General features: G+C 37.4%; 1 protein-coding gene across 1 annotated transcript; it reads left to right on the forward strand.

Annotated features, from left to right (window-relative positions):
* The first annotated feature begins 1,442 nt into the window (after positions 1-1,442).
* LOC122654441 (MDIS1-interacting receptor like kinase 2-like) lies at positions 1,443-5,070 on the forward strand. The gene is made up of 2 exons (XM_043848529.1): positions 1,443-4,326; positions 4,675-5,070. Exons 1-2 carry the CDS (start codon positions 1,443-1,445, stop codon positions 5,055-5,057), a joined length of 3,267 nt encoding a protein of 1,088 aa, XP_043704464.1. The 3' UTR covers positions 5,058-5,070.
* Positions 5,071-23,468: the final 18,398 nt, after the last annotated feature.

The raw sequence follows: 23,468 nt of genomic DNA on the forward strand, positions 1-23,468 counted from the left end.
TTGAGATAAACCATCTTCTTTGGTTATGGGATTGGTCTAATAATAGGTATATCTCGTTGGTCCTTGGTAGATAGAATCCCTTGATATAAATCAGCTCCTTTGATTATGGTGGGATTGGTTCTAATAAAAACAATTTCAATTTCTTGATTAAAAATCAATCTGAAATTGAAATATAAATTATACTAAATCGTTGTAATCTATTTTTTTTCCCTTGTCTTATTCTCAAAAGTTATTTAATGTAACAAAAAATTCTGTCATTTTACATATAAACTACATTAAATGTTACATTAAAAGACTTTCAACTTTTTGAAGAATCTTTTTTACCCAAATTAAAATAAGACATTAAATAACTTTTTACAAATAAGATAAAGGACAAAAAAGTAAAATTACGATTTTGTTGTAACATACACACTCTCTCACATTGTCCCTCATCCCTCTTTTCCATTTGCTGTACCTTTCGCCCACTGGAATGGTTTCCAATCGGATTATTAAAATCATGGTAGTGTTTTGACATAATAAAGAAAATAGAAACTAAAATGAGAAATAATATATAATCTTAAGGAAATAATAGTCTAGAATGACTTTAACTTGCGGTGGTTTGGGTAAAGATTTCATACTTTACTATACCAACGGTTGGGTGTGTCTAATGTTATCATCCCTTTTAATAATCCCTAAAATAAAACTTAGTTGGCAAGGAAGGGTAAGAGAGCCTTAACCTCGTAGTTGGGATTAAAATTCTCTACAATTCCTTCATCTTGAGGTGCCTTACAGGTCAAGCCTGAGAGCTCAACACATGGAAGATGTTTCATCCAACGGTGCGAGCTCAATTGACCCATTTTTTTTTTCTTTCCTCTCGAGCTTGGCACCGTTGGATGTTGCATCTTCCACTTGTCGACCTCTGAGGCCCGAACTGTAAGGGTATTATGATAATATCTCTTTATATGTTCTAATATAATCCTACTTGTGTTTTTTGCTCAGGATGTGAGAGGCAATCTAGTAATTAGTCCATCTAACCTAAACCCTAGTTTCCCTATAAATACTAGTTGAAGACAGCAATCTGAGTATTCCAAACTTGATACACAGGGTGTAATGCTTTAAGCAACTAGTGCTTAAACCTTAAATTCTAACAGGAACTGCAAGGCACTGCAAGATTGAGGCATTGCGGAGTCATATTACAGCCTTACAGGTAACTCAAATTCTTAAAAAAAAACACTAAAATAAAAGGTTGACTCATATGCAAAATTTAACAAATACTTTTTAAATGCCACCGAAGGCTGACGATAATATGATTCCAAGACCTCTTGCCTTGGTATAAGGAGGAGGGAAGATGTGAACCCAAGACCTCCTGGTAGCAATGAGCTTTTACGACCACAAGCTACCAAGTGCATTAACACTATAAATCTCCCATTACTCTTCAATCGCTGAACGTAACCAAAAATAACATGGCTTTCTGCAAGCTAAACGTACTACAATCCCTTTCCTTCAATCTCATATCCTTCCTTTTCTTCGCTTTGCTCCTCCTTGCTTTTTCGAACCCCTATGCCTTGAGTTCCATCAGCACTGGCGGCACCAGTTTTGTTGCTGTGGACCAAGCTGATTCTCTCCTCAAATGGAAATCTAGTCTCAACAACCAAAGCCAATCTGTACTCCATTCATGGAGACTAGTTGATCCTAATTCCACCAATTCCTCTACAAGGTCTGACCCGTGCATGAGTTGGATTGGAATTTCTTGCAATCAAAGGGGAAGTATCACTGAAATTAACTTACCGAGTATGGGCTTGCAAGGTATGGTTAAGAACTTCCCCTTTCCTTCATTTCCTGCTCTTAAACGTCTAGATCTCATTAATAACACACTTCTTGGCTCTGTTCCATCCAACATTGCTAACCTTTCAGGTATCTACTACCTTGATCTGTCCATAAATCAATTCTCTGGAGTAATTCCATTGGAAATCTGCTTACTTACCAATCTTAAAATCTTGTATCTTGATCAGAATAATTTCAGTGGATCGATACCTTATGGAATTGGAAGATTGAAAAATCTTACTGTTCTCACCTTGTTCTCTAACAACCTCTATGGTTCCATACCTGCATCTATAGGTAATTTGAGCAATCTAAGGCAGCTCTCTTTGTACCAAAACAGTCTCAATGGTTCAATCCCTGTATCTATAGGTAAGTTGATAAATCTGCACTTTCTATACCTATATGAAAATCAACTTTCAAGTTCCATTCCTCAGGAAATAGGAAATTTGTCAAAACTCAATTCTTTAAGCCTTGAAAGTAATAATCTTGTAGGTTCCATTCCCGGAGAAATAGGAAATTTGAAATCATTAAGTGATCTATACTTTCCTCTCAACAATCTCAATGGCTCAATCCCTGTTTCTTTAGGTAATTTGAGAAATCTAACCATTTTACACCTCTCTGAGAATCAATTGTCTGGTATGATTCCTATAGAAATTGGAAATTTGACGAGTCTGACCGACATTGAAATTTCATTCAATCGTCTAACTGGAAGCATCCCTTCCACTTTGGGAAACCTTCGGAAGCTCACCAATTTGAACTTGCTGAAAAATCAACTCTCTGGATCACTCCCTCAAGAAATTGGAAATCTGACGAATTTGGTTAACTTACAATTGACAGATAACCAATTCTCAGGTATTCTCCCACAAGGGCTATGCAGGGGTGGATCACTTGAAAATTTCACTGCTCGTAACAACCATTTCATGGGTCATATTCCAAAAGGTTTCAAAAACTGCACAAATTTAGTTAGAGTTCGACTTGCAAATAACCAACTTGCCGCAAACTTATCGGAGGATTTCGGGGTTTATGAGAAGCTGAATTACATTGATTTGAGCAATAATCAATTGTATGGTGAGCTTTCATCAACCTGGGGACAATGCCAAAACCTGCAAGCTCTACTGATGGCTGGAAACAATATCATTGGTAAGATACCTCCTGAGCTTGCGATGTTAACTCAACTCCATGTTCTTGATCTTTCTTCAAATTACGTGGTGGGAGAAATTCCTAAGGAATTTGGTGAGTTAACAGCTTTGCTTAATCTCAGTCTGAGTGACAATCAAATTTCTGGCAGTTTACCATTAGAAATTGGAAGGCTAAACAGCCTAACAAATCTTGATTTGTCAACAAATAGGTTGAGTGGACAAATACCAAAAGAAATAGGGAATTGCTCCAACTTATTAAATCTGGATTTAAGCAATAACAGATTGAATGGAACCATTCCATTTCAAATTGGCAATCTGCTTTACCTTCAAATTCTATTGGATCTTAGTCAAAACAGGCTCAATGGGGAGATACAGTCACAGTTTAAAAATTTAAGGAACTTGGAAAAGTTAAATCTCTCCCACAATCAACTCTCAGGTACCACTGTTACTGTATTTGAAGGAATGTCTAGCTTGACATCCATTGATATATCTTACAATGAGTTCGAGGGTCCAGTACCAAACAACAGAGCCTTTCAAAATGCAACAATAGAAGCTTTAAGAAACAATAAAGCACTGTGTGGCAATGTAAGTGGTCTGCAACCTTGCAAATCATCCTCTTCGGAAGGAGAAAATGCAAAACCAGAGCACAAAATCCTGATTACTGTTGTGGTTCCATTGGTAGGTGCTCTGTTTCTTCTGTTTGCTTTTGTTAGTATCGCAGCATATGTTGTCCATCGAAAAAGGGAAAGATTTAGTGAGACAGAGCAAAGAAGAAGACCATGTGATGATACAGATTTATTTGCGATATGGAACTACGACGGAAGAATAGTATATCAAGAAATTATTGAAGCAACAGAGGATTTTGATGCGAAATATTGCATTGGGATGGGAGGATATGGAAGCGTATATATAGCAAAGTTGCCGACAGATCAAGTGGTGGCTATCAAAAAGCCTCACCAACCATTACAGGATGAGTGTGAGAATGCCAACATACAAACATTCAGAAATGAGATTTGTGCATTGACAAAACTGCGACACAGAAACATTGTGAAACTATATGGGTTTTGTTCATCTGCACAACACTCCTTTTTAGTTTATGAGTATCTTGAGAGAGGAAGTTTGGCTAAGATCCTCAACAACGACAAGCTTGCATTGGAAATGGATTGGATAAGAAGGGTTAATGTTATTAAAGGTGTGGCAAATGCTTTGTCTTACATGCACCATGATTGTTCACCACCAATCATTCACCGTGACATATCGAGCAACAATGTTTTGGTGGATGAAGAATATGAGGCATGTGTGTCTGACTTTGGCACTGCTAGACTTCTAAAGCCCGATTCATCCAATTGGACTTCTCAGGCGGGGAAGTGCGGATATGTTGCTCCAGGTAATAAATACGTCATTTCCCTAATTATAAAGAAAGATATTTATAGATAATACTTGCATGAACTATTTTTTTTAATATCATATAACTAATTCTTCATTTTTCTATTTAATATTTTACTTGGTGAGACTTTATAATTGATCAAATATTCAATGTTCAAGCTATTTTTGTTAGAAGTTCAGAGCATTTTTTTTTTTCATTATCATAAGCTTCAATAACTAGGTTCCTACTTCTAGTAAATAAATTTTGAATTTTTTGATACATTTTTTACCATTGATGAGTTAGTGCACTATTTACCTTTAAAGTTTTAAGAATCTAATTAAATGTTTGCTGGACTTCCATGCCTTCCAGAGCTTGCCTACACGATGAAGGTGACCCAAAAATGTGACATTTATAGCTTTGGGGTACTAACATTGGAAGTGTTGCTGGGAAGGCATCCAAGTGAACTCATCTCCGTTCTATTATCATCCTTCCCAATAATGCCATTAACAAAGCAAATGATATTAATGGGAGATGTGTTGGACAAAAGGCTCTCCCCTCCCACGATTGACATGGTTGAAGAACTCTTATCTATTATGAAGCTAGCAATCTCATGTTTAGCCACTAATCCACAATCTCGACCTGACATGTATTATGTGTCTCAGAAACTATCATCTTGCTGCCATCTTTTGCCTGGCAATATGCTTCGTGCTGATATCCAACATGTTCATTTGGAAAGGAAGCTGCATGACTAAGGCATTGTATATTTTATCATCTTTCTCTCATGACATTTGAATTTTTAAAAAAGAAATCAGGTTTCTTCTGTTGGTGAAGAATATATATCTTGTTTGATGATTTTCAAGATTTACTTTGGGTAGTCCTTGCTAATTCACATGGGATTCCACATGCCCATGTTACTTGGGTCTGAGCGTAAGTCAGTGATGCTTTTAGCTACTGGACACTTGCCATCTAAGGAGTAGTACTCCACCGCTTCACCTAGCGTCCCGATGATTGTCGCTCTCCCAAAACCTCATTTTCACAATTTAGGTTGCTCCAGTTTTGCTTGCCGCCACTATGGGAATCACTTCTGTGTTTTCATTTCCTCTGGCTACTAAGATGTTTCAGTTCACTAGATTGTTTCTTTCATGCTCATGGATTTAGTAGCAATTTAAAAGATTGACTAATTTGGGAATCTCAAGATCTATGCTTGTTTTCAACTCTTATAATTTTAGTTTTGTTGCCTTGCACTGTGGGTATTGGTCATGTTACCAACTATGGTCTGGTGCAAGTTTAGCCCCAAAAACCTGAGCCCAACAATTTTCTGGGTTTGGGCTGGCATTTCCTGCTCATAGGATCGATTAGGATTGAGAAATTCCAATCCAACAAGGTCTTTCCTAGCATTAAAAGTGCCAAGATTCTACAGGAATAGATTGAAAAGCCCTATTCAGGGTCCAAAGATGTAATTTCTAACCAATTATTTCCTTTCAAAATAATTAAATTTTCCATTTTTAGCTATTATGCCGCGCAAATAGGGACTTCCCAAATAGTTAAATGTCTCTTTTTGACCGTTTATGCTGCCCAAATAGGGATTCTTAAAATAATCAGAATCTCTAAAATATTTAGTAAAATAATCAGAATCTCTAAAATATTTAATATCCTATTTCACACCGAGAGGCTGTCCAAATGATTTTCAAAATGACTTCTTGAATTATCTTCGACTTGATCCCTCACTTTATCCCTAGTGAGTGTACTTAGGTAGTCTGGGTAGTTTTACTATATGCCCAGGTTCGGTCATCTCTCCTCTTTTTCATATATATATATTTAGCCTAGTGGCCTAGGTTATGATGCATACTAGTTAATAAATAGTATAAGTGTGAATGGTCTAAATAGAAAAAGACCGGCCTCTGAATGGGCTAGGTGTGTAAAAGGTTCTCAGCATGTAACTTTGAACCTATCTAGATATTTGAGAAGACCGTTGCCTTATCCATTGTGAGTCAATTCCAGTCAATTCCACCCCCTCCCCACTAAAAAAAAGAGAGGGGAGAAGGAGACATGTATAGGTCCTAGACCCTTACCTAGGTGGTGACTCCCGTAAAGAGAAATATTCATCCCTTTCCTTCAACCATCCCAGTTGGGCTAGAAGAGGACGGTACCAATATGGTGTGAGTGTGAGTTCAAAATCATTGTAGCTTCCACATTAACTCTGTAGAAAATTTTGTAGACTCTAATTCTGTCCTTTCATTTATAGAATCTCACTTCATCCCCTTTTGGGAGCACTCCGATCCTAACATCCACTCAATTAGTGGTGGTAAAAATACCACCACCAAATATTAAATCAATATTGGATTTGTAGATGTGGTAAAGTACCGACGCTAAAGGTTTGTTTTTGCGCCATCTGTAACAGACAAAGCTAAGTATGGATCCAGATCTTCTACGGCACGACAGTGTTTTTACGATCAATAAAACTATTAGAGGCGCTTTTGGGAACCTTAATGGCATTAAATACTGTCACAAATGCGTAAAAATTTCTTTTAATGACATGCAATACCACTTTAACTATCATGTATGGTCAGGTGCCACATGTGAGGCAGAGTGTTTTGATATATTTTAAAATTTTGAAAAAAAAAATAGAGAAATGTATTGATTATAGGAGTGCGTATAAGCCAAAGCTTCATTTACACACAAATAATGAAATCAAGGAGTAGAATTAAGAAATTAACAAAAAGGTTGATATATCACACTTTGGGTTGTTCAAATATCAAATTTCTCAGCCTTGTATTAGACTTTCCCGCAAATTTTGATTCATTTAGCCAAGCTTTAATTGTTACTTTCGCCACATGTAAGAGTTCATTTGTGATAAAATTTTACACAATGAGTAGGGAATGATGGACTTTACCATAAGCTAAAATTTGAGTACCAAATACATTGCCAGGTGGCAATTATAACCCGTTTGTGTCTTACCAAAAAATAATCCTTCTTGTGTTGTCTGGCCAAGCAAATTAAACGTGTGTTCCGCTGGAAATTTATTCTCTCAAGCGCAGTGCACCACACTTGACAATCCAACCATTCACTCAACACTTAAAAGGATAAAAAGACACCACTACCAATGTTTTTACGGTTGGATTCTCCAGTGTGGTGCATAGGGCAGTGCACTGCACTTGAGAAGATGAAAATCCATGTTTTGCTACCCATTTTGTTAAAGAAAATCCCTATGAGAGCTTGAGAGGCAACTGCCTGTCCTATTTTTACCAATTACAAGGGGAAGAGGAGTATTTATGGAAACAAAATAAACATGTGATTGACTCTGAGATAGTATGTTCACCTACACGTACAGTAGATGATCCATTCTCACCCCTTCCTCCCCTCAACGCAGATCTTCTACGGTACGCTGCCCTGTCCTGTCTATGCTACGCAGACACAGGGCCACGCACAATGACCACCTTACCCCTGCTTGGGCAAGGCGCTCGGATAGGGGGTAAGGCGATCTAGGTGCGCCGCCTTGTGTCTGCGCAGCACAGGCAAGACGGGCAGCCCATGCTGTAGAAGATCTGGATCTTCCTCCCCTACCCCCTGGCTTCTCTTCTTTTCAAGGGAGCTTGAGCGACATGAATTACCAGAAACATATAATGAATAAACGTAAAGCTCAATATTAAAAATAAGAACAAATAAAAAAACAAGAAAACTATTTTCCAAAACTACAATACAACTTTCCCTTGCTTATCTGAATTCTGAAGAGCAGTAGGCCGGATATCTCATCAGCCAAACACTAATTAATAGTGAAACTAACCATATTTTTTCTTCTTCTTCTTCTTTAACTAACAACTTAATAGATATGATACAGAAATTTTCCAATCACAAGATTTAGGATTTACCACCAAAAGGGGCTCACCGGTTGGGGGTGCCAAGGTTCCCTCCGGCTGGCGTCTGTGGAGACCTCCCGTCAGCCAAAGACACTGTAACCACTGTAGCTCTGGTGGTATAATCCACTTTTACACAATTTAGATCCGGTTTGGTGTTGAGACTGGTGAGATAATCTCGCAATCCACTGCCGGGTCTAGCGCACGAAGCCGGAGAAGATGCAAGACAGATTGATAAAACAATCACAGTTATGAAATAAAATTGTTTGTCTAGACTTGCCATTTCTGACTACTCACAATGATAGGCCAAATACACTGTTGCAGAGAAGATACAGATAGCTACCTGGTAGCCCTTTATAATTTCTAATTTATAGGGAGAGAGCATGCTATCTAGGCACGTGCGATGACCTGCCTTTGACACTTCAGATATAGAGTGCACGAAATGACCGTCACACCTCTGGAAATTTCCACCTCGTTCACTTGTTTTTTATTTTTTAAGAGGCTGTGGAAGAGGGGATGGAAGAGAAAAATAGATATTTATTAGACTTCCATAGGCCCCATGCAACTTTTTTTTTTTTTTTTTAATTTGAAACCCACCATATGAAAATACTCCCACCTATCCAAAAGTAAATGTAAATGTATTTTCAATGTTGGAAATAGGGGTGTCAATTGGACGGTTTGGATCGGTTTTGGTGTGAGAATTAGTGAATTCGAAACATGATCCAATTAGGATGCATCAATTTCTGTTAGATTTCAGTTTGGGTTTAATTTGGTTTTGATTTCTTATCGGTTTCTCTTAATGGTTTACTATCGGTTTGATTTTAGTTTCTCATGTATATATATTAATAGGGAGAAAGAATGCTAACCAGTGATGTGCCTAGGCGTGTACTTGTGCTTAGACATAGTCTAGTGCAAAAAGACCAGCACACCCCTAGACCTTTCCGCCTTTCTAGGGGTGCATCGGTCTTTTCACTTTGGATTGTGTCTGGACGTAGATACACGCCCAAGCACAACACCGGTTAGCGTTCTTTTTCCCATATTAATAAGATTAAAAAATAGGTGTTTTATATGAATTTTGGGTTGTTATATATTTAATATGGGGTTATAATGTTTTTTCTCCTGTTTTTTAAGTTCGGTTCGATGTCATATTAGTTTTGGAAGAAAAAAATTTGTTGCTACACTTGTAGCAGGAATGTTCCTCCTACAAGGCTGGCAGCCAAGGAAATGGAATAATTCATTTCCCCTTTGAGTTTATAAAAACCCTCCTAAGTTTTAATATTTTCTAAAATACCCTTTAAGATCCCATTTCCTTGACTGCTAGCCTTGTAGTAAGAACATTCCTACAATTTTGTCCATTAGTTTTGATGTGATCCGGTTTTATTTTGGTGTCACAAAACCCCAAAACATGATCCAATAAGATTATATTGGCTTCGATTGGATTTGATTATTTGATTTCGATCGGTTGGATTGGGTTCGTGGGTTGGAACTAGGTTTTGACCCCGAACAAGAAGATGAGAAAAAGTAAGAGAAGTTGCAGATTTTGCATAGAAGATGAAATCTTAGGTCTCGACTAACTCTTATTTGAGTATCGGCAGCTTCATTGAACGATGGTACTGGAGCTTTGCTTCTTAGCTAGGATTCTTCATAGCCTGCGAGTAAGGAGTTGTTGCCAAATAGATATGATTCCAATTGTATCCGGAAATTCATACTTTGGATCAATTTTGATGTTTTCACCTATTCACTTGATCTCACCAATGAATAACTCGTGGACCGACCCTTTTTTTTGTCTTTCCCTATTTTAATCAGAAGAATCCTGGAATGGCAATCACTGGGAAAGAGCATTTGATCCAAAAACAGCTGTATTCTTTGTAAGCCACAGATATGTTGTGTAAGTCTTTGAAGAGTGATTCCCCCAGTCGCAGCTGACGTTGCAAAATAATGAACGCTATAATATGACCGGCAGGCAGAGAAGCAAAGACTTTGACGGCTTTTCCCAGAAATAAATGTAAATGTGCAGTCTCAATGACTAAATCCTTGTCAAGTTTAACTAAGCTCGAAGCCTGCATCGTGATCGTCCGTTTTAGACAATTGAATTGGGATTGGACAGGTTTGATCGGGATTGGACTATACTCGGGTGTTAAAGTCGGGTTTTAAGCACGTCTTAATGGGTATGGGCCTGTTTAAATCTAAAATATCTTTAAATGGTGCACTTCTAAAAAAAATTATTGGAAAATCAAAATGACCTTCACAAAGCCATGTACCCCATCTTGCCACCTCTTTTCTATCTTTTTTTCATTAAAATTGAATATTCTAATTGTTTAAACATGATCGATTCATTAGAAATAGTGCAACTCATGTTGGCCCATGGGTCAGTATATAAATTTAAGCTCAATTTTGAATTACAATTGATCAGGCTTGAGGTTTAGCTGATGTATTGGATGGAATTTCATCAATTCTGCGTAAGTAACTTTTTTTTAAATTAAATATAGGGGTGGGGTTCCCATACATCCACCATAAATTATATTTGTATAGGTGTTCAGTGGGTAGAGAATCAAGGCTATCTCAACAAGAGATTACAAATGCAATGATCTGAATGGGAGACGGAAGGGAAGGGGAGGGGAAGTTACAAGTTATAGGGTCGTGTTGTAATCAGGTAGATTAGGTCGGACCTAGAATCGATCAATCCGATCGGGTGCCTGACGGGCTAGGAACCCACACCACGACTGCCCTATTATTAAACGTACCAAGCTTAAATAATATTAGGACGGGTTTTAAACAGACGGGCTCAGTTAGGCCTATTAGCCGATATTGGAATTGACATTGGTGAAAGATGAGGTATTCTAAAACACAATTTTTGAAACATTGGGTATTCTAAGTGTAATTTCACTAAACGTTGGGTACCCCAAGTGTGCTTTACCTTTTTTTTTATAATGGCAGGACCTTGGTATACTACTCCGAATGATTAGAGACCCTATTACCAAAAAAAAAAATAATTAGAGCCCCACCTAAATAAAGTGATTATGAAATAAATCCTTCTGTGAGAAGCAGGGTCTTGTTGTGAATAGATAGGGATGAGTATGAAATAAATCCTTACGTGAGAAGCAAGGTCATAGGTGAATTTTTATCACCTCAAGTACAGTACACCCTCAAGTGCACATCAGACAGTGCACCTTAAAGTGATTTTGTTTAAAACACTTCCTTAAGTGCATGTGCATCATCAGATGTGCACTTGAGGGTGTATTGTACTTGAGGCAATAAAGGTCCTTCTTAGGCCAGGCTACGTAGCATATTCTAACACATGAGGGAAGAGAGAGATAGAATTAAGGAGGTGCTGGCGTATGCTACGAACCTGTCAGGAGGGAACTCAATCCGGCATTCTTAATAGAGGAAGATGGATGATCACCGTCAAATTCATATAGTACTTGAGGTTGGGGTGGCAATGGTTAGCCCATCACGTGTTTAGTTGGGCCTCAACCAGGAGTTTCTCCAATAGGGGTTGGCTGGCTGTGAGCCTGTAGAAAGCCCAGTGAATTTAGGGTTGGGCGTATGACTGGCGTAATATCCAAGACCAGCTCAAAGTAGATGATGTTGATTTTTTTTTTTAAATTTTTTAAGGTTCTGTTCGGTTGCAAGAGAAATGTAAATTTTACTTGGGTAGTGAAGTAAGTTTTTTAGGAAAAGCAAATCTTTACCTTCCGTTCCCATCCCATCCTTGTAAAATTAAACACTGTATATTGTTGACCCAAAAAAAACAAAACAAAAAACAGTGTATGTTTGGATATAAAGAAAATAAACTCTCTAATTTTTCAAAAAAAAAATATTTTATAGTTTTTTAAGCAAAACGTTCTGTTCACAGTGGTGGGATGGAAGAATATGGGGTTGAAATGAGTTAACACCCCCATTTAATGCATCATCACCCCCCCTCCCAACCCCTTATATGGTCGTGCATGAAAATCATCCCCATAGTTTATGAATAGAAGGTGCAACTTGGTGTCATCAAAGCGGTATATTGGAAGCTATCATCAATGTGTCTATATCTCTCTTCTTTTCTTTGAAATGACTCCCTTACCCCTCAAAGAGAGTAAGAGAGAGATCGACACATAAGGTATTAACTTTACCCCTAGCAGACCAAGCCTTTTCTCTTCTTTTAATTACCCTTTGTTTTTTTCTCAAAAGCTATTTAATAGTGGGACACAAAAAAATAAAAAGATCTTCAAAAAATTCAAAGTTATTTAATGCAATATTTAGATGAAATGATAGGATTTATCCTCATTGGGGAACCGAAAAAAAAAATGAGTGTTATCTTAAGGCAAAAATATAAGGTTATAACTTCTTAGGAAGAATGTTTTCTACGTGGGATGCAGGGGCCACACCCACACGCACAACAGGGGCCAGAATGACCGCCATACCCCCATGTATGACAGAAATTTCACCCTCCTTCTCTTCTTTTTCTGCAGAACGATGGCCGCTGCACCCTCCCACCTCTGAATAAATGTAAGGTAATTCTAGCTTCAATGCTGCATACTTCCTAGAGGGGAGTTTACTTCTTTGGGGAAATTAGACGTGAAATCTTCTTATATTTCCCTGCACTGTGGGAGTGAGAAATTTTCCCTATTTATAAACAAAAGAATTTAGGATACAAGAGGCTTTCATATAGAAATTCAGATCGTCTACGGCGCAGCTGCCCGTAGCAGCCTGTGCGGCGCAGACTGGGCTGCGCGTGCAATGATTGCCTTGTGTGCAATGATTGCCTTACCCTGTTCAGGCAAGGCATTTGGGCAGGGGTAAGACGGTATTTATGCATGAGGCTTAGTCTGCACTGCACAGGCCGCTACGGACAGCATGCCGTAGAGGATTGGATCCTTCATATAGAGCATAAACGTGCTATAGCTCCAAAGCTGCAAACTTCGTGCAATGGCTCGGCCTAAATTCAATTGAAAGCATATTAGTTTTATGTGGGCTAGGCTTGTCCTCACTACCTTAAGCTAAGGTACGCCTTGGCCCAACCCACTAAAATCTAGCTTCCCTTGAGCCGGGCTCGGGCTCCGACTCGGGCTCACTACCTTGGGCTAATTTAAGCCCTTGCCAGCTCGGCTCAAGGGGAACTACGTTTTAGTTGATTGGGCCTGGGCTTACCTTGGCCTTAACCAACCCCCTCCCCCATATATACCTTACATTTGTATTTTGAAGTTGTCCTTGTTATTTATGTTATGTATTTGGTATACTGTGTTGTATGTGAATTCTATAAAAATTTCTGCTCCCAACACCTAAGTATATCAAGAAATTTATGAAATTGAATACATATAAATAAACTTCTATGCCTCGATTCTCAAAAGCTTATTTTCAATCAACCATGAATGCACATGGATCTCTCTTCTTGGCCAGTTTTTCTTCAATGTTAAATATTTAATATAGATTTGTTTCTTTATAATATTGCGCACATTTGTTTTATTCCATTTCTTCTTCTCTTTCAAAATAGATTTTTCAAGATAAATCGGTATGTTTCCATAGAAACCAGTTGCTATAGGATGTTCAGGCTTTCTAATTTTATGTTCAATTCCGATCATATGAGATGAAGGTAGAGAGTCTGATGTTGAAAGAGATAAAATGCTGCTAGAATTAGAACAAGAGTGTGTGGATGTATACAGAAAGAAGGTGCATATCAGGCAAACCAGTGTAGAGCTCAGCAGCTACAGCAAACAATTGCAGATTTTGAGGCAGAGCTTGCATTAAGCATCTGCAGGTACAATGCTTAGAAAAAAACCCTATGTGCTTATACTTTTTCTAATGGGAGCATAGGGCTACCATGTCTCACATAAACTAAGGTTAGGTCTGATTGATTGGTTAAATGTCTTTAAAACTTTAAAAGTAAAATAAAAAAAGACCGAGTTTTCCTCCACCCATGGTGAATGGGATCCCATTCACTGCGAGGCTGGAGGGGAAAAAACCCTCTACAGTGCCCTAATCTTGTGGTGCACTGCAGTGCGGGCCTGAGAGCTCAATACGTGGAATTAAGATGCAACATCCAACGGTGCCAAGCTCGAGAAAGAAAAAAAAAACTTGTCTTGCATCGAGCTTGCACCGTTGGATGAAGCTTCTTCCACTTGTCGAGCTCTTAGGCCCGCACTGTAGTTCATCGCAAGATGCCCGCATTGTAGAGGATTTTAATTCAGGCGGAAAAGGGCAAGAAAGGGTATCGGGAGGGTATTTTGGAACATACTAAAACCCTAGGAGGGGTTTGTGAACCTAGGATGATGGGTGAACCATCCTCTATCGATGGAGAGAATCTTAGTCCAATAAAAAATGTATCACCATCCTCCATCGATGGAGAGAATCTTAGTCCAATAAAAAATGTATCTAAAAACATTATTCTTGAAAAAAAAATTTATGGAGCGATGTTCTCTGCACCGCAGCGCACAGAGAGTGTAGGATACACCCAAACACATGGGGCAGAGAGGTCAATTTGGGCACCCCCCCATGTGTCTGGACGTAACCTGCGCCCTCGATGTAGAGAATATTTTCCCAAAAAATATATAGGGGAAGGGGTTCCTGCACATGACATCCTTTCTCATCCATGATTCGTAAAATAAGTGGAGTTTGGGTATTTTGATGGGGGCTTTTGTCCCTCTCCAATAGTTTTGTGTGTCATCCTGTACACAAAACCATTTGTCTCAAATATAATAAGAAATACGATTTTTTTTTTCTATCACTATACCTAGTGAAGTATAATGCTTCACTATTTGTCACATCACAATCCATGTGATAGAGGACCAAACAAGCATCTCATTACTACAATTTTATCTTAAAATGAGTAGAGGAAATAGCTAAAATTATAAAAGATGTCATTTTATATTTATCTCCATTGATGGCATTTTGATAATTTTACTAAAACTTTGGATAACTTTCTTTGCTTACCTTAGACTAAAATTTGACCATTGAGATACATGTGAGGTTCTCTATTATCCCTTATACTACCACGTGATAATGGCTACCAATGCAATATAACGCTGACCTGAAGAGGTTGCATGTTTGGCTCCGCTCCCCCCTCCCTAATCGGATGTGTACATCCAGTTATCTTCCCCCCCCCCCCTCTCAAAACATCCTCAACCGGCCCCTGGATGATGGACCCAAAAAAAAATAATAGTTGAAATCCGCACCTCTGATGTGGTCATTATTCACATAATCCATATACAGTTAGGGTTGGAATCAGGGTTGTATCCTATGTGGCACTTTATGACCCACCACGTGGCTACAAGGAAGAAAACAATTTAAAAAAACAAAGAGAGAAGAAGCGTATGCGCAATGAGTATTGAGTAAGGTCAAGGTGGGTAGGTGAGTGCGTGGGTGATGACTTGTGAGACCCATGTGGCAGAGATCTCCCGCTGATGCTGATGATGCAGCCACGCTGGTTGGAAGTTGGAACTGGAAAATGGGGAACTGGCGGCAATCATTAGCAACAGGCGCCACATGATTGGACACACCTCTCTCTCTCACTTCACTTCACTTCACTTCACTTTAGTTGACACTTGACAGAGGGAACAGCTGAATACCACCAACAAATTCTCCCTGAACCCAACAAAGCTCAAAATTTCAGATATGCCCCCAATCACTCCTCATAATGCGTCACCCGCTGGTTATTCTTTCCCTCAATTTCATGTGTAATTTGTGAGTTAACAACTTGTCCCTAAAGCTTCAAACAAAGAAGTTATAATTTTATTTTTTTATCCTTTGTTTTATTTATTTCCTAATAAGTTGTTTAATGTAGTTTTTTTGAACTGGACTTGGCTTCTCCTACTTGAGGACATATTGTCTGTAGTTGATAAGTTGATCATGTAATTTTTTTCGGTTTTTCGAACTCATATATGGTGGTTAATCTCAGTCCCTTTTCTTCTTTTTCTCACTGGAGTTTTTCCAACTTTAGTTGAATAAATTAATTTTTTTATAAGGATAAAAAGGAGTTTTCAAAAAATAAAAAATCATTTAAGTAGTTTTTTATATGAAATGATGAGGTTTATATTCTTATTGATGAAAAAAATGTGTTATTATTAAAAGGGCAAAAAGATAAGATAACAATCTTGTTGTAACCAATCTTGATTACAACAAGATTTTCCTAATTTATAATAGGATATTTTCTTAGCATCATTATTGCTAGTGAAGCACAATGCTCTATTACTTCTCATTTGGCAATTCTTAGTTAATCCATGTGATAGAGGACCCCATGTACATCATAATAATCAATTTTAATATAAAAAATTAAAAAAAAAATTTTGTTTAAATTTTAATTCAAAGTTTAATAAAATTATGAAAATATCATTAATTAAAAATAATAAATTTTATAATTTTATCTACTTCCTTCATATGAAAGAAGAATTAGCAAATATCTTATTGGTACAATTTTAGTTTAAAAATGAATATATATTATTGTGTGGTAAATAACGAAACATATTCTCAATATCTAATTACATAAATACCCTTGGATATTTTTTCCCGCAGAATGATTAGATCGGGTGATGTAACGAGGTCACCAGCAGGTGATTTCATTGCTTCCCTATTCAGAAGAAGCTAAATCCACGGCAGGTCCTCCCATCCTCAGATAGTCAGATAGCTGCGAGGTGACAACACAAACACTAAAAAACCTATGAAAATTTAAACTCCGAAAAGCCGAAGTCGCTTCTTTCTCTCTCTCTCTCGCTTTCTTGTCGCATGCGCCACGTCACCTGCAGTATTGCACCGCCCATTAAACTTTGGGCCGTACACATGTGGGTCCCTCCACTAGGGTACCTGAGTTGACGTGGCCGTTAAGCAATTAAAGCGAAATGCACTTTTTTCCTAGAGGATTCCTGCCTCAATCTTACTTTCTCAGTGAAGGCACCCCTTTTATTTCACTAAATTACGGAAGTGCCATTGTTCTCCACATTTTCGGACTTACACGAGTACATCAGTGATCAGTACATGCGAGGCGATCAGATGTCCTACTTTTGTCATTTTCAAGATTAGGAGGGGGTATTTATGAAAATATCCCCGCTGTTATGTGTCTGGTCAAATTTAACAGTACCAGCATACCTGGTGTGATGGCTCTGATCTATTTTAATCTGGCACGTGGTGGGACCCAATGAAAAGCTTACCTATCCACACCGTCCGATGTGGGAACTCAAACACATGCGCGAATTCTGACGGTGACGATGGATATTAGAAAACAATTTTCCTTTTTCATCTACACGGCCTTTTTCTCCGCTGCAGGCCCACAGAACAGCTTTACAGCTTGTCCCGAACAAAGAAGTCCTCCTAAAAATAAAAAATAAAAAAGCTAAAATCTTTTTTTTTTTTTAAACCTTTTTTAAGATAGAATATCTCCCAACTAAGGTAAATCCTATCATTTTACATACAATTTATTTTTGAGTGTGCTTAATTTAAATAACATTTAGGAATTAGACCATAGTTGGAAAAATAGATTTTGACTCGGGCAAGTCATTCGAGTCAGGTAAAAAAAAAAATGAAGTGTAGTAAAAAGTTGTGAAGACTCGCTTAGGTTTAAGAAATATCCAGACCCAAGTCTGAGTCAAGTTTTCATTTACTTGATGTTTTTGCCTAAATCATGTGAAAAAACATATTAAATAGATTACACATTCATAGGCCATTTAATATTTATAAACCATAAATCTGGTCTACAACTAAACAAAACCCTAAAATTTTTGTTTGTTGTCTTCAATATTAACCTTTTTTTTCTTTTCACTTGTGAAACAATAATAGCCTAAGTCCCTCATAGAAAGAGAAGAAGAAAGGTATTAAATAAAATAAAGTAAAAAAGTTTCATGGAGAGTCATACATCATTGGATGGGGATGAGCGGTCGTTTATTATTACAATCATGTCTTTGCACCATGCACGGTCATATACGAAAACTCTCCCCTATAAAATTAAACATGACTCACAAGGTTTTGATAAAAAAATAACTCGACTCGAAAACCTAATTTTCCAATTATAAATAAAATAAAGGAGAATCAGAAGCAGATTACTACTTCTCGATTTTCTACTTTGATGAGAACAAGTAGCATCTTATTTTAAAATTTTCTTTTGTCGTATTTTGTGTCTATTTTTTTTTAAATATCCATTTCTTTAGTTCCAAACATAACCTAAGTCCATGGATCCAATCCGGCCAAAATATCTGAATCCATAAGAAGCTGATCCATCCGATTAGCGGGACCCACACACTAGACAGACCATCTAGCTCAAACAAGTCTTAGCTATGAAAACCTAAGGATTAGTTGTTGCTGGGAAGCATATAAAAGTCACGTAAAAAAGCTGTTTTTTGGTCTAATAAGAGGTCTGGTTTGGACCAATAGAATTCATTGCTCGAGTTGTAGATTGGGTGGGGAGGGCTTGGTTGGTGTTTACATCTTAAAAGTTTGTTCTTTTCTTAAGAAGGGATAAGCTAGTAGAGTGTAGGTAAACGTCCATAAGTGTCGGCCTTGGACCAGACAACTTATCTGGAATTGGTCCCACCAATCAATAAAGTATGAGAAGGCTTTGTGTCATCTTGTGGAGGGGATGGTTATATACTTATATTCAACAATTCTAATAGAGTCGTATCTTATCATCTCTCCAATTAAATTAATTTTGTACCAAAGAAAATAGGATGTAAGCATCCAATAATTCACAAGTCTTTTAAGTTAATTTCATGACACCAACAAAAATTTTTTTTTAAAGAAATAAGCATCTAATAACTAAGAAATAATTAAATTAAGGAAATAACTTTCCCACACGGCAGAGTGTAATTTTTCTTTCACATGGATTCCTTTATAGTTTTTTCTTTTTTATTCCGAATATGTGAACAATGGGAAATATTTATTCCTCAAAAAAAAAGAAAAAATTAGGGGTGTCGATTTGGCCCGGCAACCGGAACCCACCCTAACCTATCCTGAGCCTAGACCCTAGATCTGCCCGACCCTGTATACATATATATTAAGGGTGTTAAACACTTCAGTTTCGATGTAAACAATTCGGTGCAATTTTTTTAGGTAAAACCATAATCGAACCATTTAATAAATGGTTTCACGTGTTGAAACCGAAACCATTCATAAAAATTTCAGCTTAATCGGTTTTATAAGGCTAATTTTTTTATTTAAACGGCTACTTTCCATTGCATGAGTTTTAAATTTTTATTGAAATGAAAATATGAATTGAATTATTATATGTTTTCTTTAAAAAATTTTTTAATTGTACCATTATATATTTACTAATTATTTATTGTTACCATTAATGCTTAATTATTTTTTTGGGTGAATATCGATTTGTTTAAGCTCGAATATTGGCGAAGTAGAGAGAGAGTGTGTGAGTCCTCCCCGTATATGTGAGTCTTTCTATCATGCTTAGTTATTGTCATTATATAATACTAATATTTGTTTCGATTTAAACGGTCTTAATTTTAAAACCAAAATCAAACCATTTATTAAACGGTTTCACGGTTTTTGGTGTAAACGGTTTAGTTCGATTTCGGTTTGGTCCAAGCTAGGGTAAACCTTGATAGAGTCGGGCTTGGGTCAAGTATTTTTTAAGCCTTGGAGGGCCGGGTGGGGTTTTGGCAGACTTTAAGACCCCTGGGATTGGGCTAGGGTTTTAACATGCCCGGCCCGACCGTTGACACCCCTAAAAAATATTGCATGAATCAATTTTTGGTGGTGTACTCAAGGATTGTAATTAAATTAATCTCATATAAAAAATAATGACTCTCATACCCAAAAAGATAAAACGAAATAAATTACATGGATTAATTATGTACAATGGTGTCCCCCACAACAATTATACATGATTCTCATGTACATGCTCATAATAGCTCAATCCCATTGTTTAATGGATTTGTACTGTTTTTTTCGCCCTTTTTTGGTGTGGGTGGTGGGGGACTGGGTGATCCTAAGACTAGATGAGGGATAGGAGGTCTCGATTTATATAAAAAAAAATAAAAAAATTAGAACTCAAAATCTCTCGAGGACTAGGCTAGATTACACATTTACACTAGAAGCTGTCCCGAATTTCCCGATCTGTACTTCCTTAAAAGGAGATAATTGAAGCAATAGCACATATGAATTCCATTTATTTCAAAAAATCGTTGAGTATATCTTTTTTTTTTTTTTTTGATAAAGAAAATCGTGGAGTATATCATTCATTGAAGAGAGTAGATCCTTCACAATAAGTGCTCCAAGGATTTTAGTCCTAATATTTCATTTATGATATTCGATTGATATGGTTCAAAATCAATCATAACTAGATAACTATAACTCTTCATATACAAGATTAAAGGACTAGCTAGGATTAGATTATGTTGTTTGTATTAAGCTTAAAGGAAAAAGAACGCCATCCGATCGTGTAACATGAAGTGTATGTGTGCCTAGACATAGCCGCACATCAAATGACCGGTGCACCCCCTGGAAAGGTGGAAAAGATCAGGGATGTGCTAGTCATTTCACACGCGGCTATGTTTAGGTGCAGGTACACACCATGTTGCACGATCGGTTAGCATTCTTTCTCCCTAAGCTTAAACACTATTAGTAGTTTTGAAGCTGTACTAAATTTGCATAGAGGGTCTCATGGTCAAATATTGATGAGAAATAATAGTCTTTTTTTTTTTAATAATGATATCACACAAACCACACACCAATCCCGAAAGGTTAACCGACTCTTAGGACCGTGGAATGACAGAAAGTAATAGTAATTAGATCATTGGAAATTAGCTAAGTCATAGCAACTATTGATTTTTCCCTTTTTAGACAACAAGACTAAATGTTATGGGAAAAGAACTCTGTCCGGGAGTGTGACCTACGCTCTCATGAGTCTAGTTCTCTCTTCCCCATATGAAAAGACACCTCTGCCCCTTTGTTTTGAGGAGGAGAGAGATAGACACATGGGAGTGCTAGCATAGGCCACACTCTCGGACAGAAAACTAATTCCCAAATGTTGTTAATAGAAACCAGCAAAAAAATGATTCTGCCAAGAAAGGACATGTTTACAAGGTAAGAGGTGGAAGTGTCACCAAACTTTAGACAATCTACACTTTGAAAATCAAACAACAAGGAAATGAACGAGCTTCCCAATTAGAAGTAAACAAGAATAAAACAAAAGAATACTCAGACTTAGGCAATAAAATGTCATCTAAAATAGAGATAGCATATTTTTGGGGATTAGATCTATAATAGAGACAACTGCCCAATCCAAGGAAACACAACCCCTTTAAGGCACATAATCAAGATTAAACAATACAATTAAGGGTGTCAATTTGGAATCGAAACCAATTGTATAAAATCGTATCGAACTATACTGGTACAAATTAGGTATGATTTTGGTATTAAAAAAATGGTATTTCTCCCGGTTTAGTACAATATTGGTTTTTAAGATGAAATCGTTCAGTATGTAAGGATAATGTACCGAATCACCTATACCGTACTGAGTGCATATTGAACCTATATTGGATCTGTTTTTTGTTGTGTCATGAAATTTAGTCTCACATCAACTGTGCTTAGGCCATGGAATGTCCATATAAGTGGTGGTCAACCTACATATGATATGGCACGTTTTAAAGCCGTGCGGTGAACCTTAGCCAAAATGGACAATATCATGGAATGTGGGGCTTGCCGTGGATTGTGGCACTTCATTGGTATCAGAGCCAGTGTGTGGGGGAATATTGTTGATATAATTTCACAGTGGAAGCGTGGATGTTGTGCCACCGAATTTAGTCTCACATCGGCTGTGATTAGACCATGAAATATCTATATAAGTGGCGACCAACCTACACATGTTATAACGCATTTTAAAACCATGCGACGACCTTAGCCAAAGCTGATAGTATCATGGCATTTGGGGCCCGCTGTGGATTGTGACACTTAGTTTTTTACATTTAGTTTCATTATAGTATTTTAAAAAATTTAAAATTTTTGGATTTGTGCCTTCGTAAAGGTACTATCCCACCTTTCCATTTTAGTCTTTAAACTTTATTCGGTATCATAACTGCTGAATTATGTTATCACGAGTGTGAGGAGTTGGGGATTCTTCACAGAATAACCGTTGGCTGCATGCATGGTTTGATTGGAAGTCAAATGTGTAACTGCTCCAAACAAGTTATGAGCATTTAGGGTCGTAACCGGTTAATGGGATGAGCCATGTGGAAAGACCGAAGAAGCACGTGTTGGTCACCATCGTTCTCAACACCAATACCTAAAGGTGGCGGTAGCATAGCAACTGCTTTCAAGGCTAAAACCCGGATTTGTATATTCATAAGGGTACTATCGTACTTTCCCATTTTACTCTGTAAACTTTATTCGGTATCATAACCGTTGAAATTATGTTACCATGAGCGTGAGGAGTTGGGGATTCTTCGCAGAAATAACCGCTGGCTGCATGCATGGTTTGATTGAAAATCAAATGTGCAACTGCCCCAAGCCAGTTATGAACATTTAGTGGCATACACGGTTGATGGATGAGCCATGTAGAAATTAGTGAGACTGAAGAAGCACAAGTTGGCCACTATCGTTCTCAGAACCGGTAGCTGTAGGTGGCGATGGTTGATTTCAAGAGTGAAACCCAAATTTGTGTTGTCATAAGGGTACTATCGTACTTTCCCATTTTACTCTTTAAACTTTATTCGATGTCATAATCACTGATATTATGTTACCACGAGTTTGAGGAGTTGGGGATTCTTCACATAAATAACCCCTGGCTGCATGCATGGTTTGACTGGAATTCAAATGTGCAACTGCCCCAAGCCAGTTATGAGCATTTAGTGTCGTAACTGGTTGATGGGATGAGCCACGTGGAAATAGTGAGACTGAAGAAGCACATGTTGGCCACCGTTGTTCTCAACATTGGTAACTATAGTTGGCGGTGGCATAGTAGCTGCTTTCAAGGCTAAAACTCACAATTGCTCATAAATAGAGTACAACATTTTTCAAGTTGCAAGGATCAAGAGCAAATCCCCACACAAACAAGCCATACCCGGTTGATGAAGGTAATACCAAATAAAAACCATTTTCAATACCGAATACATATCGTTTTTTATATCAAATACATACCATACAAAAAACCGTACCAAGTCGATACAATATCGATATTAGAAATACATATTGTATCCAATACGATACGGTTTCAATATTCGATTTCTATCTTTTATACCGTACCGATTGACGCCCTTGAATAAAATGTCATCTAAAGTAGAGATAGAGATTTTCTTATTGACACCCTCAAAGTGTCAATAATTTATTATAGTATAATACATTTGTTGCAATGAAGATACATGTTGTCATTTCACATTTATTCTAAAGAAT

This window comes from Telopea speciosissima, chromosome 1, assembly GCF_018873765.1.
Source record: "Telopea speciosissima isolate NSW1024214 ecotype Mountain lineage chromosome 1, Tspe_v1, whole genome shotgun sequence".
NCBI classification, from domain to species: domain Eukaryota; kingdom Viridiplantae; phylum Streptophyta; class Magnoliopsida; order Proteales; family Proteaceae; genus Telopea; species Telopea speciosissima.